Source organism: Mobula birostris, chromosome 8 (genome assembly GCF_030028105.1).
Source record: "Mobula birostris isolate sMobBir1 chromosome 8, sMobBir1.hap1, whole genome shotgun sequence".
NCBI lineage: Eukaryota > Metazoa > Chordata > Chondrichthyes > Myliobatiformes > Myliobatidae > Mobula > Mobula birostris.
Genome location: NC_092377.1, coordinates 85,354,783 through 85,373,468, shown reverse-complemented (window position 1 = coordinate 85,373,468; position 18,686 = coordinate 85,354,783). Strand labels below are relative to the sequence as shown.

At 41.7% G+C, this 18,686-nt stretch overlaps 1 protein-coding gene across 2 annotated transcripts in view; it reads left to right on the top strand.

The window, feature by feature from the left end:
* Positions 1-18,686, top strand: part of xrn2 (5'-3' exoribonuclease 2) — a 105,924-nt gene that overhangs the window by 43,220 nt on the left and 44,018 nt on the right. For both annotated transcript variants that reach the window (XM_072265560.1, XM_072265559.1), the window contains 2 exons: positions 1,789-1,901; positions 18,244-18,379. In XM_072265560.1, the coding sequence (XP_072121661.1) occupies positions 1,789-1,901; positions 18,244-18,379 (249 nt within the window). The remainder of the gene's footprint in view (positions 1-1,788; positions 1,902-18,243; positions 18,380-18,686) is intronic.

Sequence of the window (18,686 nt, the reverse complement as noted above, 5' to 3'; positions counted from 1 at the left end):
AAAACCTCTCATGGAGCTAAGTATTTATGGGGCACATCGGTACAGATGCCAACACCATTCCTCCAAGACAGACCTTTTGTGGTCAGATATGAGGACAAAACATTAAATATATCTTGGTCTTTGCTTGCTTCGGGCAGCTCTGTGCAGCAGAAAAAGTGTTCTTGAACTTCACCATCATTTACAAATCTTACAAATGCTTACAACATGACATTTATTGGTGAAATCTGTTGACTCATCAACCTGGGTAGAGAATCTTGTTTTTTCAGTATCACACAAAACCTCTTCAGCGTCATATGTCATGTTATCAATACGTCAACTTAGCATACTGCTCGAGATATTTTTCCATTTCTCATACTGCGTCTTGTCCATACATTTCACCGACTATAACTACATGTTGGCATTATTAGATTCGCACCAACTGTGTGCCTTCCTTTCTGAGTAATAAGTCTGCTACTGAATAACTTGCTTCCCTGAGCCTTTTACTTGGATCACCAGTCCAAGTAAAACCCACTGATAAGTAGCTTTCATTGTAAAGATGGACTCTTTTTTTTGTCCACTGTTGCACTAGTGTAGTGAAATGACTCAGAAGATCGTAATTCTTCATCATTAACCTTATCAGAATTGACCATAAGCCCAGGTTTAGGATCCTCCTCTTCAATATTTGCCACATTGAACTGTCTTTAGAATGAAAATTTCCCTCCAATTTTCTACTACACCGGTAGAATTTGTTTTCTCTCATAAATCAGTCAGTGGAGCATAAGGGGAAGTTGAAAGAGTAATTTGGGAGGGAGAGGTTAACATCACAACCAAGTTGGGCAAATCCATTCAATGCCTGGAAAACATACTTGACGCTCCTTATCAGCGTTCTGTTCTCCCCTCCTCCCCTCCATGCAATACAGTGCTCACCAATTATCAATGGCCTCCTCTATCTCGCGTCAAAAACCTAGAATGGATTTAACTGAATAAACATGGTCCAACTGCACACTGCCATACTGGGCTGACATTGCAAACACAGCTGCTCGGTCGCTGTCCACCACTGCGAGCACTAGAATTACACGTTGAGCGAAGTTCAAAAATGACAGGGTTTTTTAATCATGACCCCTCACGGAATCCTAGGGGTACCATGGTACCCTGGCTGAGAAACCCTGACCTGGAAGAATAGTGAACTGGCACTCTTAAACTTTAAGAACAACCGAATGAAAAAAAATTGACTTGATGCCCTTGGATAGTAGCAGCTGTGTTTAAGGCAACTGCTGGGACTAACACAGCTGCTAGCAGTAGCTTTATCTTGCATCTAACTAATTTAATGCTACAAAGTATGTGGTGCTGACTTTGTGTTGGTGTCTGCTTTTGCTGTCTTATGTTTTGAAGAAGCGCTATACAGATGCATAAAATTAATGCAAGCTCTGCTATTCAGATGCAATAGTTCTTAGTACGGAATACGACAATCTTATGAAAAGAGGCTTTCAAAAATTGAGGGATGATAATGTATATGAGTCATTAGAAGCACCAAATTAGTTAATTCAAAAAAAGTAACAATGTGGCTTGTTCGTTATGTGATATCTATTCTAATGACTTCCTTTAGATTGTGAACTATGTACTGTTTTACTGTACTTTTTATTTCTTGATTACAGTAGTAATGGCAATGACTGATCTGCCACAGCTCTAATGAGAGTAACATAGAACTCCAGCATCATTGCAGCAGATCCCACTCTAAGTTGTTCTTTGAGTTAGAAATTCTCTTTTGTAAGGCAATTATTAAAATTTATTTTCCATTTTAATTTCTAGACTGAAACACAGAATAGCAGTTCAAATTCAGATGGGAGTCCACTTCCACTAGGAATGAAGAGGAAGAATGGGGATAATGATGATGATGACGACGAGCCACCAGATAATATCAGGTTTGTTTAATCCTTGTTCAGCTATTCAATATATTCCTAAAATAGACGCTAATTAGTACCACTTAATTTGAAGTTGCTAATGCCATAATCTCTTCATCACTGCTTTTACAGTTGTTGAGCACTAATTAATATGGAAAAGACAGGAATGTTGAGAAGTATTTGGAGATACCGGAGCTATTGATTTTGAGTATGAGATTAATATGCAAGCAGGTTGTCCAATTAAAACTTCCTTCTCCCACTGAGATCAAACTGCAAATTAGGTGGACATATATCCATTTTATGCATACGTGATTATATAATCTGAATGCATGTATAGATGCTAACTGGTTGTATTAATTTCTTCTGCATTATCACCTTAGCACCACAAAAGCTATACTGGTGCTGCAGACAAATACTTCAAAGCTAAATATTATTTGAATTCTACTGGTGTGAATGGTAATGTTTTTAGAATTATCTAATTGTCTCGAAGTAGTGAGTAGAAAAGTGTTGTCAATTTATACTGAAGACTTATTTTATACTTGGATTCCTGCATCAAAGTAATTATAATTTTTTGATTTCTTTTTAAATAATCTGCTACAGTTCTAAGCAATGCATAGCTTCAAATAATCCTGAGTTAATGATGTACTGTTGAGTGAAGGTGTCTGAATGCTTTTATTAGCCAGCTGTCATGACATGTCAATGCAAATTGTTTTTTTTGTCCAGTTAGAATTGTAGAGCTTTATTATTTCCCCTTGAGCCTGCTATGAACAACAAAAGAAAATGGGAGACCATTGTCCCTGAAACATTGCCTCAGTCACTGTACACATTTTCTTTTAATTTTCACAGTGAATTTCATCACTGGCTTTCTGGATTCGCTATGCTGGAAAAAATCATGTTTCCCTGTATCTATATAAAACTTGATTTACATCTTTTATAGATTCTAGTTTAAATAAAAACGTCAATAATTGGCTCTTTGGGAAATATTTGAATTTGTGATGGCTGATGAGTTTATAAACTGATACCTGAGCCTTGACTGGCAGCATTGAGTAGTTAGTTTAGAACAGGTAAGACAGAGCTATAGTCCCAACTCAAGTGCCCAGATTTTGTACTGCATCTTGTTTTAATGTTGTTCTTGGGTATTAAATTAGTTGTTTGAAAATAATTCTAGTAAATTTTGTTCACTGCTTTCAGGCCTGGATTAGCTAAGCATAGCATTTTTAGCATTTAGCTTAGCATTTTTCTTAAAGCTTTAATGACTTGGATTCACATGCCTGTGCTTTGGTAAAACAAAACTCATAGCTTGACTGCCTAGGTAAATATTATGTCATGAACATTCAAGTCAATACATATTTTTTTTTTAATGTGGATTGTGAAAAATGTTTTTAAGGCTTCATTTTGTGTTAGCAAGGAGAAAGCATTCTTTTTCTTCCTTCAGTATTTTTACTGTTTGAATAAAAATAACCGTAAGGAACAGGAGGTGTTTGCACTATATACTGGGCTTTTGGTATGGTGACTGAAGTCTTGCTCAGAACTATACAGAAGCAAGGTGAAACTTGACAGTTTTTTTTTGTCTTGTGCCTTTGGACATCAGATTAAGTTCTGTATTCATTAAATTTGTTTCAGTTTTGAATGCTTTCAAGAGGTTTGGTTTAACAGTTCATTCAGAATATTGCTTTGTCCCATGGTTGCTTACTTTTTCAATCACATGTATTTTTAAGCTTCACTGCTTTAGCAAAACAAATTATTATAGAACATTGCTAAAATCAGAATCATTTTTAATGTAATTGACTTGTATGACATGAAATTTGTTGTTCTGCTGCACCAGTACAGTGCAAAAACAGAATTACTATAAATTGCAAAACTTAATAGTGGGGAGAGAGAGAAAGGAATAACAAAGTAGTGTTTTTGGAGCATTCAGAAATATAGTGGTGGGGGCAAAGCCATTTTTGAATTGTTGAGTATGGCTCTTTGTACCATATAGCCTACTGTATATTATGGGACTACTTTATGTTGTAGTAACACGTCGTTGCGTGCGCTATTAGGCGCGTATTGAGCATGTGCTATTAGGCACGTATTGATCTGTACGTGTGTGTTCAGTTCGGTTTCGCCACATACACAACAAATTGGCGACAAGGTTAATGAACCTACATGGTATCGGAATGCTGTGTTTTAATTGATAACGACACTCGGAAGAAGAGCGCAATGTACAAGCCAAGGCAGAGGGAGGCTGCGAGTCCGAAAGGAAACAGAAGCACAGCCGCAGGTTGGGAGACCAAGAGACACAGTTGGAGCCGCAACATGTCCAGCCGAGACCACAGCCCGCGCTGACCCCAGGGACTGAGGGTCTGCCTGCCCCAGAAGGGAGATACAAAGAAGTGACACACACACATCTAGACAGAGTGCGCTTGTGGAACTAGCAAAAAGGACACGTGAGTCAAAAAGGAAAATAAGGGGAGAATGGGGCTTAATTAACATAACAAAGATGGCGATGATTGGAACCATTACAGCATTTGATAGTGGCATTGAAGACTGGGCAACTTACATTGAAAGAGTGGAGTTATATTATGATTTATACTAAAGACTGATTTATACTAATGCGTAGGCTCTGCGGCTTAGCCTGTGCAAGTGGCCTACGTCGTTGTGAGCATTTATACTTGTGTGTTGGTGTGGCTGCATCGCTGTGCAATTCACGGCCAAAATGCTAGTTGGTGGTGGGGTTTCTATGCCACTGTGTTGAGTTTCTCTGTGTACTTCAAACAATGGTGACTGAAACCGAGCACATCATGCTGGAGTTGGAGCTAATAAATGTTGAACAAGAGTTAATTTTATTGAAATTACTGCAATGCAGAAAGGAGAGAAGACATCAGAGGAGATGGTGTGTACGACCATTGAATGGATTGAGGCAGAAGGAGGGTGAATTTTCTGTGCTTGTCCGGCCACTGAGAGACATGGACGAGGAAATGCATTTCAAATATTTTCTGATGTCGGCAGGTAGATTTGACGAGAAGAAGCAACCAGAAATGCGATGCTGCCAAGTAGACCAATCACAGTCATTGCGGTCTGTATCGCTGGGACACGTAGTTACATTTTTGGGGAGGTGCCCATCAGGCTACGGTGTAGGGTACGATTCGATGCAGAAGTATAAATTAGCCTTAATGGTGTTAATGATAAAAAGAAAGCCAGCGTCTTACTCAGTATTATGGGGGTAAAAACATACGGGCTGCTATGGAGCTTGTTAACCCCTGAAAAGCCAGCTGACCAAAACGTTCAAGCAAATAGTAGACACCCCCAACAGCACTTAAACACCAAACCACTGGTCATTGCTGAAAGATTTAAATTTCAGAAATGGAATCAGAGCAAAAATGAAAGCATTTCTGAATATTGTGCTAAATTGGGCAAATTATCAGAACATTGTCAATTTGGAGCTGGTCTATCGGGATGCATTGAGGGACAGGTTAGTGTGTGGCATGCACTGTGAAACCACACAGAAGAAGCTCCTGTGTGAAAAAGACCTTATGTTGGAGAAAGCGCTAAACATCTCAATATCAACGGAAACAGCGGCACGGGGTGCTTCCAAGATACAACAAAAATCTCTGGAATATGCCACAAATAAAACGTCACTGAACAGAAATGAAGGAAAGAAATGTTACCGTTGTGAGAACAGGTCACATGACCCTGATAATTGTTGGTTTAAAGATAAAGAATGCAGAAACTGTGGCAAATAGGGCCACATTGGCAGAGTATGCAAAGCTAGTAAACAGCAGAAAAAGGACAAAATACAAAAAAACAAGAAACCCCAGAAAAGAAAATACAATAATGTGCACAAAATGAAAGAAAGCAATTCTGATGAAAACAACTCAGACAAAAGTGAACTGTCTTGTCTGCAGCTTCACAGCACGAAAGAGGCAGATGATTGAAGGGTAGTACGGATCACTGCACAAGTGGCAGGCATGAGCCTGAAAGTGGAGTTGGACTCAGGCTCAGCTTTAACGGTGATCTCTCTACACGACTGCAAATGACTGTTTTCTCACATACCTCTGAAACGAACTAAACTACTGCTAAAGACTTGCACAGGACAGAGTGTGCGTCCCAAATGTAAAATTAAAGTGACAGTAACCTACGGAGACAAAACACAGCAGCTGAACCTCTATGTACTGAAAAATGGAGGACCACCGTTGCTGGGACATGAATGGCTCAAGAAAATCCAGTTGGATTGGCACACCATCAAGGCACTAGTTGTTCAGCAAGGCTACATCTGAGAGACTGTCACAAATACTTGCTGACTCTGAGGAAGTGTTCGTGAAAGGAATAGGAACACTTCAGGGCATGCAGGCAAAGATTGAATTGGAGGAAAATGCATGTACAAAATTTCACAAGGCCAGACCAGTGCCATATGCAATCCGTCCTACAGTGACTGGGGTCCTGTCAAAGGTGGATTGGAGTGAGTGGGCCATGCCTATTGTTCCAGTGATGATGAAAACCCCCAGCACAAAACCAGGAAAACCAAACAAGGTGCGCATATCTGGTGACTTTAAAGTGACTGTTAACCCAGTTCTCCGCACAGTACAGTATCCCCTGCCCTGAATTGAGGACATCTTTGCTTCCCTGTCGGGAGGGGAACATTTCACAAAAATCGATTTGACCCAGGTTTACCACCCAATGGAAATCGATGAAGCATCCAAGAAATACCTGACAATAAATAAACACAACGGACTTTATCAGTACGACAGGTTGGTGTTTGGGATAGCATCGGTGCCTGCAATCTGGCAAAGGGCAATGGACCAGGTCCTGCAGGGGATTCCAGGGACTCAGTGTTACCTAGATGACATCATTGTCACCGGCAAAGATGACGACGAACATCTTTCTAACCTAAAACAAGTGCTCACCAGGTTACGAGAATATGGGCTCAGAGCTAATTGACAGAAATATGAGTTTTTCAAAAAGGAAATCTCATACTGTGGGCATGTGATCAACAAGGATGGCTTACACTTGTCTCAAGACAAGATAGAAGCGGTGCTTAAGGCACCACCACCTGAAAATGTGTCTCAGCTGAGAGCATATCTTGGTCTAGTGAACTATTACCACAAGTTCTTGTCTAACCTATCCACAGTCCTACACCCACTGAATGCACTATTACAGACAGGGACACAATGGAAGTGGACTGAGAGCTGTGAGAAAGCGTTTCAAGAAACTAAATGGCTCATAACTTCGAAGAGGTGTGCACACACTTTGACCCCTCCTTACCAATCCAACTAGCTTGTGATGCCTCGCCCCATGGGATAGGAGCTGTGTTATCGCACAAGTTTCCAGATTGACATAGAGGCCCTAAGCCTCATGTAGGGAGTCAAGACATTCAGTCACTACCTGTATGGCCAAAAGTTTACTCTGTTGACTGACCATCAGCCTCTCATGTCAAACTTCAATCCATGAAAAGGCATTCCAGTGATGACAGCACAAAGGCTGCAGCGATGGTCCCTTTTCGTAGGAGGTCACAGGTATGACATTGAATACAAGGGGGCGAAGCAACATGGCAACACAGGTGGTTTGTCATGTTTACCACTGCCCACTTCCGAGATAACTATGCAAATGAATTCAGCAGAGGTCTTTCACATAATAGTTGAACAATTACCAGTAACAAACAGCCTCATTGAAAGACCCTGTTGTCAAAAGTATATGACATCACGGTAAAGGGATGGCCAGCGCAAGATGGACAGCTTCCTCCTTGCCTGTCGTAATGCAGTACACACAACCACTATTCAAACCCCAGCGATGATGTTTCTGAACAGGAACCTGAGGTCCCGCATGGATCTTCTTAAACTAGATGTATGGCGTGATGTGGAAAACAGACAGTTCAAAAACTTGAATGCTAAGCTAACACAGAGCTTCATTGTGGGACAGTCAGCTCTTGCTCGTGATTACCGGACTGAAAAGTGGCAACCGGGTATAATTTCAGCCATAGACGGGCCACTGATGTATAGAGTAAAAGTGGGAGAGAATGTATAGAGACGTCACGTGGATCAGTTCCTGGATGCTCAGGTGAAAAACACAACAACACCTTGCCTGGACTCCCATGACGTAGAAGCACATCACGTGGATCAAATCCTGAAGGCTCGGGTGAAAATCACAACAACACTTTACCCTGACTCCCCGGACATAGAAGCAAACACTCCTGATATAACCACATCAGCCTCATCCACAGATAAGCCTGTCATTAGTGCTGATGATCGACCTGATGTATCTGTGGAGACTAATTCCCCAAAGCAAATGTTTCAGGGCAGACGTTACCTGGAGTGGCAGAGAAGACCCCTGCGCCCCCCCCCCCCCGAGACTTGAGTTACAATTATTATAATTATTATTGTTATTACGTTACTTTGTTATAATTTGATATTAAGTTGCTAAGTAAACAATTGATGGGAGTTTCTATGTTAAGGGTACACATATTTGTTTAGCATAGTGCCGTAGAAAAAAAAAGTTGATACACTATTAAAATAAAAGGGGAGGAGTGTACTATATAGTCTACTGTATATTATAGGACTACTATATGTTGTAGTAACACGTCGTTGTATGCGCCATTAAGCACATATTGAGCATGCGCTATGAGACAGGTATTGATCTGTACGTGTGTGTTCAGTTCGGTTGCAGTCAATAAAGAACCCTGTTAACTTAGCTCCCGTCTCCAGCGTTTTTATTTATAGTTTTGTTGTGTAACCTGGCCACATACACAACACTGTTCAATCTCCTTGATCAACTACCCAATGGTGGTCACAAAAGGGCATGTTCTGGATGGTGAGGGTCCTGAATAAATCACTTGTGGGCTACAAACACCACGGGGCACAAATACCACCGTCAACCCGAATGGCAGATTTCATTGAAAATGATGGAAAACATCAAATATTCTTGTTTAGCTTATTACTATTGAGAACCATAACTGCATCTATAATGTGTGCAGTCAGTGATGAAGTTTTAATGCGATTGAACTATCTATCGCTGCTTAAAGCCAATGGAAATAGACTGGACGGTGGCCAGCACACTGCCCCTTTATGAAGCTGCCGGCAAAAGAAGAGTCGACGTGTTGATCTGATGGTGTGCTTAAAAAAAAATAATAAAATGAGGTTTTTGACTTCCAATATCAACTATTTTGCTGGCAAATGTACAGTCTCTGGTAAATAAAATTGTCAGTCGCAGAGCTAGGGTGCTGTATCAGAGGGATGTTAGGAACACGTGCGTCCTTTATTTTGCGGAATTTTGGTTAACTCCTTCCATGCAGGATACAGCGATTTGAATAGACGGGTTCACAATACATTGTCAAGATAGGTCAGTCGAGCCTCTCAAAAGCAGAGGTGGAGGTGTATGGCTCATGATCAACTCCTCGTGCTGTACAAGTATGTCGGTGATGTCCCAATAATGCTTATTGGAATACCTTGTAATTAAGTGCCATCCATTTTACCTGCCGCGGGAGATTTCAGTAATTATTTTGTTTAGCGGTGTACATTCCACCTCAGGCTGATATCAAACAGGCTGTAGATGAACTGAACGATGTAATCAACAGGCATAAACCAGCATATCCTGATGCTTTCACCATCATTCTGGGGAATTTTAACCAGGCAAGCTTGATAAAGTCACTAAATAATTATCATCAACAGATCATCTATAGTACCAAAGGAAGTGAGACACTGGACTACTTTATACTAAGTTCAAGAGTGCCTACTGGGCTAACCCATGCCCACACTTTGGAAAGTCTGATCACCTGGCTGTGTTTTTAGTCCCTGAGTACAGGCAGAGATTGAGAAGACTGCAGCACCAGTAGTGAGGACCAACAGGGTATGGACCAGGGAGGAACAAGAGGGCTTACCTGACTGCTTTGAATTCAGTGGACTGTTCTGTGTTCAGGGAGTCATCTTTGAGCCTGGATGAGTGTGTCACAGTTGTCACCAACTTCACTTAAACCTGTTGGATGAGTGTGCGCCTACGAAAACTTACTGTACATTCCCAAACCAAGAGCCGTGAATGAACCAGGAGGTTTGTGGTCTGCTGAAGGATCTGTGGCATTTAAGTCTGTATAAGGAAACCAGCTATGACTTGCAAGGGGCTGTTTCAAGAACCAAGAAACAATTCCAGGAGAAGTTAGAGGCAAAATCTAATGCTTGTCAACACTGGCACGGTTTGCAGACTGTTAATTCCTACAGAGCAAAACCCAACATCATGAATGGCCAACGTCGGGCTTTCTTTCAAGTGGGTGAACTGTCACAAATCAGCATGGCCAGGTAAGGCTCTGAAAACCTGTGCCAACCAACTGGCGGGAGTATTCAAAGATATTTTCAATCTCTACTGCAGTCAGAAGTTCCCACCTACTTCAAAAAGGCGACAATTATACCAGTGCCCAAGGAGAGCAGCATGAGCTGCTCAATGACTATCATCCAATAGCATTCATATCTACAGAGGTGAAATGCTTTGAGAGATTGATCATGGTTAGAATCAACACCTCTTTCAGCAAGGACCCACTGCAATTTGCCTATTGCTACAATAGGTCTACAGCAGATGTGATCTCACTGGCTCTCCACGCAGCCTTGGGTCACCTGGACAATGCAAATACCTATGTCAGGATGCTGTTTATTGACTATCTCAGCATTTAACACCATCATTCCTACAATCCTGATTGAAAAGCTACAGAACCTAGGCCTCTGCAAATGGATCTTTGACTTCCTAACTGGAAGACCACAATCTGTGTGAATTGGAAGTGGCGTCTCCACCTTGCTGGTGTTCTACAGCTATATGTGCTTAGCCCACTGTTCTACTCCATCTATACCTGTGACTGTGTGGCTAGGCATAGCTCAAATGCCATCTATAAATTTGCTGATGATACATCCATTGTTGGCAGAATTTCAGATGATGTCGAAAGGGCATACAGGAGCAAGATATATCAGTTAGTTGAGTAGTGTCACAGCAACAACCTGGCACTCATTGTCAGCAAGACAAAAGAGCTGATAGTAGACTTAAGAAAAGGTAAGACAGGAATATAAACCAATCCTCAAAGGGATCAGAAGTAGAGAGAGTGAGCAATTTCAAGGTTGTGGGTATCAATATCTCTGAGGATCTAATCTGGACGCAACATATTGATGCAGCTATAAAGAAGGCAAGACAGCAGCTATATTTCACTAGAAGTTGAGGATATTTGGTTTGTCAACTAAACACTCAAACTATGAATGTACGCTGGAGAGCATTCTGACAGGCCGCATCACCATCTGCTATGGCGGGGGGGGGGTGCGGGGTGGCCACTGCGCAGGATTGAAATAAGTTGCAGAAACTTGTAAAGTCAGCTCTATCATGGATACCAGCATCTGTAGGTCCCAATACATCTCCAAGGAGTGGTGCCTTAGGAAGGCGGCATTCATCACTAAAGATTCTCACCACCTAGGATATGCACTCTTCACACTGATACCTTTGGGAAGGAGGTACAGAAGCCTGAAGGTGCATACTCTGTGATTCAGAAACAGCTTCTTCTCTTCTCTCGTACGATTTCTAAATGGACATTGAACCCATGAACACTACCTCACTACTTTCTTATTTTTATTTTGCCCTACTTATTTTAACTTGACTATTTAATAGATATATATACTTAATGTAACTCAATTTTTTCTCTATCATGTACTTTGTACTGTTACAGTAAAGTTAAATTTCACGACATATGCCGGTGATATTAAATCTGATGCTGATTAATGATAGATGCCTCTTTCTTGAGTCTCCGGCTCATGAAGATGTTACCTATGGTCTTGGGGGGGGGGGGGGGGTGTGAGGAGGTAGTGGATTGTACCTGTGATGGAACTGCAGTCTCTTGCAAACCTGTGCATTGAAACCTCCATACCGTACTGTGATGCAACCAGTCAGAATGCTCTTCACTGTACTTTGTTAGGATTTAGTACGTCACGAATAGTTTTACAAATTTCTACAGATGTAGTGTTACAACCATGCCTTGTTTGTGGTTCAATCAGTGTGTTGAGCCCGGGGTAGATCCTCTAAGATGTTGACACCCAGAAACTTGAAGCTGCTCACCCTTTCCACCACTGACATCTTAAAAACGTATCAGTATTGCTCCATGTAGTTGAGGTTATGGCTGGAGGAATAATTCCATAGGCTAAATCAGGAGTTCTCAAACTGGGGTCCATAGACCCTTTGCATAATAGCATTTGTCCATGGTATGAAAAAGGTTGTGAATCCCCTGGGCTAAGTGAATTCTTCAGTGAGGGCTTGTCCATACTCAGATTCAGAAATCATAGATTCCTTTATCTCTTCACTTGTAAACGGTTGTGATTGATGAATTTCTGAACTATCTATAATAGGAAAATAGAGTGACTTAAAAGTTCAACTCGAATCTTGAATGATGGCGCAGGCTTGAGATTTGACCTAATTATACCCATTTTTCTTATGTTCCTGGAGCGCATTTTGAAATCCCACTCAGCCAGTTTGTGAATTTAACTTCAGTTTGTGAAAATCTATAAAATATGTTTCAGAAAAATTATTATTAATCTCAAATGGTTGTAGAGGTTCATCAGGAAGCATGCCTTCCTTGTGTAATCACTTTCACGTATTTGTGGTTTCATGTTCACTCTAGTATGTGCTGACACTTGAAGTGTTCAACATAATGGCATTCTTTTGTAGTTGCTGATCTTGATGGTGTGAATTCAGGATGGAAGGGACCACTGAAGCAAGAACTCCTTCATTGCACTAGAATGTTCACTAAATCGGACTAAAGTGCTTGTCAAAGATGTGCATATAATGTTATTTCCAGTGATTGGTTTAATTCTGCTGAGAGGTTCATCAGGGTCTCTTTCTCCACCCCCACCCCATCAGAGATCTTTATCGAGAAGGCTGCATATGCCATATCCTTGACATTGTCCATGAATACTCTCATCCGTCCAATAATCTTTCAACCCTCTCTCTTCCCCCCTCCCCCCCCCCCCCCCCCACCACCACCACCACCACTGCTATCAGGCAGGAGGTACCATAGCATTAGGACAACGACCCTTAGGATGAGGAACAGCTGCTTCCCCCAACTCATAGGACTTCTGCATTCCCTGCCACCACCCAGGTCTTATCACTTATCAAGCACCAGTAGTGTTATACTACTTATTTATTAAACTTGTGTTATAAATGCACCTTATTATTTCTTAATTTATTTGTCGAGATATTGCTTTGTGTTGTGTACTGTGTTGTGCACATTAGTCCAGAAGAGTGTTGTTTCATTTGGCGACATACATGTGTATGGTTGAATGACAATAAACTGAACTTGAACTTGGTTGTGTGCCATCATTTAAATGAGATGATTAGGGAACTGGAGGTGCAGCTCGATGACCTTCGTGTGGTCAGGGAGAGTGAGGAGGTAATAGAGAGGAGCTATGGGCAGGTAGTCACTCTGGGGCCTGGGGAGACATATAAGTGGGTAACAGTCAGGAGAGGGAAGGGCAAGAGGCAGATGCTAGAAAGCACCCCTGTGGCTATACCCCTTAATAAGTACACCTGTTTGAGTACTGTTGGGGGAGATGGCCTACCTGGGGGAAGCAACAGTGGTCACGCCTCTGGGACAGAGTGTGGCCTTGTGGCTCAGAAGGGTAGGGAAAGGAAGAGGATGGCAGCAGTGATAGGGGACTGTAGTTAGACAGGCGATTCTGTGGACGCCGGAAAGAAATGCGGATGGTAGTTTGCCTCCTAGGTGCCAAGGTATGCGATGTTTCTGACCCTGTCCACCGTATCTTGAAGTGGAAAGGAGAACAGCTAGAGGTCGTGGTACATATTGGTACAAATGACATAGGTAAGAAAAGGGAGGAGGTCCTGAAAGCAGACTATAGGAAGTTAGGAAGGAATTTGAGAAGCAGGACCTCAAAGGTAGTAATCTCAGGATTACTGCCTGTGCCACGTGACAGTGAGTATAGGAATAGAATGAGGTGGAGGATAAATGCATGGCTGAGGGATTGGAGCAGGGGGCAGAAATTCAGATTTCTGGATCATTGGGACCTCTTTGGGGGTAGGTGTGACCTGTACAAAAAGGATGGGTTGCACTTGACTCCCAGGGAGACCAATATCCTGGTGGGGAGGTTTGCTAAAGCTATTGGAGAGAGTTTAAACTAGAATTGCTGGGGGGTGGGAACCGTACTGATGTGACAGAGGAAAGGGAGGTTGGCACACAAATAGAGAAAGCTTAGAGATGGTGCGAAAGAGAGGATAGGCAGGCGATAGAGAAAGGTACGCACTCAGACTGATGGTTTGAGATGTGTCTACTTTAATGCGAGGAGTATTATGAACAAAGCGTATGAGCTTAGAGCGTGGATCAGCACTTGGAGCTATGATGTTGTGGCCGTTACAGAGACTTGGATGATGCAGGGGCAGCAATGGCTACTTCAAGTACCAGGCTTTAGATATTTCAGAAAGAACAGGGAGGGAGGCAAAAGAGCTGGGAGTGTGGCACTGTTGATCAGCGATGGTGTCACGGCTGCAGAAAAGGAGGAAGTCATGGAGGGGTTGTCTACGGAATCTCTGAGTGGAAGTTAGGAATAGGAAGGGGTCAGTAACTCTACTGGGTGGTTTTTATAGACCACCCAATAGTAACAGGGACATCGAGAAGCAGATAGGGAGACAGATTCTGCCAAGGTGTAATAATAACAGGATTGTTGTGGTGAGAGATTTAAATTTCCCAACTATTGATTGGCATCTCCCTGGTGTGAGGGGTTTAGATGGGGTGGAGTTTATAGTGATCACAATTTTATCTCCTTCACCATAGCATTGGAGAAGGATAGGAACAGACAAGTTAGGGAAATGTTTAATTGGAGTAAGGGGAAATGTGAGGCTATCAGGCAAGAACTTGGAAGCATAAATTGGAAATAGATGTTCTCAGGGAAACGTACAGGAGAAATGTGGCAAATGCTCAGAGGATACTTGGGGTTCTGCACAGGTACGTTCCAATGAGATGGAAAGATTGGTAGAGTACAGGAACCATGGTGTACAAAGGCTGTTGTAAATCTAGTCAAGAGGAAAAGAAGAGCTTACGAAAGGTTCGAAAAACTAGGTAATGTAGAGATCTAGAAGATTATAAGGCTAATAGGAAGGAGCTTAAGAAAGAAATTAAAAGAGCCAGAAGGGGCCATGAGAAGGCCTTGGCGGACAGGATTGAGGAAAACTCCAAGGCATTCTACAAGTATGTGAAGAGCAAGAGGATAAGGTGCAAGAGAATAGGAACAATCAAGTCTGATAGTGGAAAAGTGTGTATGGGGCCAGAGGAGATAAGAGGTGCTTAGTGAATGCTTTGCTTCAGTATTCACTGAGGAAAAGGATCTTGGCGATTGTAGGGATGACTTGCAGTGGACTGAAAAGCTTGAGCATGTAGATATTAAGGAAGAGGATGTGCTGGAGCTTTTGGGAAGCATCAAGTTGGGATAAGTCATCAGGACCAGACAGGATGTACTCCAGGCTACTGTGGGAAGCGAGGGAGGAGATTGCTGAGCCTCTGGCGATGATCTTTGCATCATCAATGAGGACGGGAGAGGTTCCGGAGGATTGGAGGGTTGCGGATGTTGTTCCTTTATTCAAGAAAGGGAGTAGGGATAGCCCAGGAAATTATAGGCCAGTGAGTCTTCAGTGGTTGGTAAGTTGATGGAGAAGATCCTGAGAGGCAGGATTAATGAACATTTGGAAAGGCATAATATGATTAGGAATAGTCAGCATAGCTTTGTCAAGGGCAGGTCGTGCCTTCCGAGCCTGATTTGAATTTTTTGGGGATGTGACTAAACACATTGATGAAGGTAGAGCCGTAGATATATATGGATTTCAGCAAGGCATTTGATAAGGTACTCCATGCCAGGCTTATTGAGAAAGTTAAGAGGCATGGGATCCAAGGGGACATTGCTTGTGGATCAAGAACTGACTTGCCCACAGAAGGCAAAGAGTGGTTGTAGATGGATCATATTCTGCATGGAGGCCAGTGACCAGTGGTGTGCCTCAGGGATCTCTTCTGGGACCCCAACTCTTTGTGAATTTTATAAGTGACCTGGATGAGGAAGTGGAGGGATGGGGTTAGTAAATTTGCTGATGACACAAAGGTTGGGGGTGTTGTGGATCGTGTGGAGGGCTTTCAGAGGTTACAGCGGGACATTGATAGGATGCAGAACTGGGCTGAGAAATGGCAGATGGAATTCAACCCAGCTAAGTGTGAGGTGGTTCATTTTGGTAGGTCAAATATGATGGCAGAATATAGCATTAATGGTAAGAATCTTAGTTGTGTGGAGGATCAGTGGGATCTTGGGGTCTGAGTCCATAGAACACTCAAAGCTGCTACGCAGGTTGACTCCGTGTTTAAGAAGGCATACAATGCAGTGGCCTTCATCAACCGTGGGATTGAGTTTAAGAGCCGAGAGGTAATATTGCAGCTATATAGGACCCTGGTCAGACCCCACTTGGAGTACTGTGCTCAATTCTGGTCGCCTCACTACAGGAAGGGTACAAAGGAGATTTACAAGGATGTTGCCTGGATTGGGGAGCATACCTTATGAGAATGGGTTGAGTGAACTTGGCCTTTTCTCCTTGGAGCAACAGAGGATGAGAGGTGACCTGATAGAGGTGTACAAGATGATGAGAGGCATTGATCATGTGGATAGTAAGAGGCTTTTTTCCAGGGCTGAAATGGCTAGCATGAGAGGGCATAGTTTTAATGTGCTTGGAAGTAGGTACAGAGGAGATGTCAGGGGTAAATTTTTTTACGCAGAGAGTGATGAGTGCGTGGAATGAACTGCCGACGGCAGTGGTGGAGGCAGAAATGATAGTCTTTTAAGAGACTCCTGGGTAGGTACATGGAGCTTAGAAAAATAGAGGGCTTTGGGTAAGCCTGGGAAGTTCTAGGGTAAGGACATGATCGACACAGCTTTGTGTGCCGAAGGGCTTGTATTGTGCTGTAGGTTTTCTATGTTTCTATTAGTTGTTCAGAATGTTTCCTTTTTTCCTGAGCATAGCTGCATTGTCACCCCGGTGAGGCAGTTAGCAGATTCAAATGTGGAACTTCAACCACATTAATTGAATCATAATCAGCTCATTGCTGAGGAAGGGTATATTTACATTCCAGGAATGGGGTCCCAGTTCCTTAGTAAGGATGCCTAACTTGAAAGAATGGCAAAGGAGTCCAAGTTGCTCTATACTGTTCTGCTTAGTGTAACAGTCCAGTGAGATGGTAAATGTTTCAGTCTTCATTTTTAGATCACTCTGACATGGACTGCAGGAAAGGCTGTTGCATGCAGATATAGTTACTATTAGTTGTTAGAATAGGGCTAGTAGGGGATGTTGGAATGGAATAACTGGAGGCAGTACCTGTTCCCTGGCATTAGAAATGAATATGGTGGTGATGATGAATTGGGAACACAGCTGAAATAGATTTTTACCTGATTTCCTGTCTCATTTACTGCAATGTTCAAGGTGTCATTTTATGAGGGAATAGTTTCTGCCTGTGGCTATTTACCAGTTGCTAGAAATTCCAACTAGAGACAGTCAGATATGAAACTGCATTGTTACTGTGATCTAGATTATCTGGGTCTAGTATCAAATATTTAATTGCAAAGAGAAATGCAGAAATTATGCAATGCCAAATTTGTGAATTCAGGATAGGTTTTATTATCATGGTCTTGTATGATGTGAGATTTATTGCTTTGTGGTAGCAGAACAATGCAAAGATACTTTAAAATGTTGTAAGTAACAAAATAAGTAGTGCAAAACAAACAGGAATTACATGGAAGCTTGTGGGTCATGGACTGTTCAGAAATCAGTTGATAAGAAACTGTTACTGAATCCTTGCATGTGTGTTTAAGCCCTTGTATCTTTTAAACCTTTTGAAATTGATTGTTTCACCCCTGGCTTTTTCAAATTATAAACAACATTTGTACACTGGGTAACAGGTAGAACGTGCGCATAGTGATTCTTACAATGTGAAGGTGGCAAGCCTTTGGACTTTGAATAAAAATTCAGTGTTAGTGGAGGGAATTTAAATCTGCAGTGGTGTAGTCATATGGGTTTAAAGTCAAATGCGTTGGTAGATGAGCAATTTCCTTATTGGGGATCAGTTGGTTTTAAGTTGAGAAAGCTCCAAAATGCAGGAAAAACTTTCTGGAAAATAGCAATGTTACACTATTGTAATAATGAGTAGTCTGTTGAAATGAGATGTTTTAACTGATTGCCAGTGCTTAATGGATTGTAGGTAGAGCACTCTTCATCAGGTAAAGAGAGGATAAATTGAGAATAAGGAAAGCAATTGAAACTAGAAAGGTATTTTGGAGATGTGTTAAATTGTTTTGCTGAAAGGTTTGTTCGCTAAATTTTATTTTTTATATTGCAGGCTTTGGGAAGAGGGTTGGAAGCAACGTTACTATAAAAACAAGTTTGATGTTGATGCTTCTGATGAAAAATTCCGCAGAAAAGTTGTAGAAACATATGTTGAAGGTTTGTGTTGGGTTCTTCAGTATTATTATCAGGTATGTAAAATTTTTGCTTTAGTCCTATTTATAGAAGTATGTGTTACAGTGGATTCCAAATAGAGGTTTATTAGATAATGCATTTTAAAATTACTTACCATTTTACTGAAATATCCCAATCTAATCAAGAATGCCTGTATCTTAATTTTTTTAAGGATGTGTGCTGTAGCACTCTTTTGCAAATAGTGCAAGGAGAGAAGGAATTTCAAGTAATCTTGAAAGCTATTCAGCAGTTTTTTAAAAAGTCATTAGCAGTTTGTACTAGATTCTTGTGGGTGTTTTAGCTTGGAGACAATGCTTAAATGTA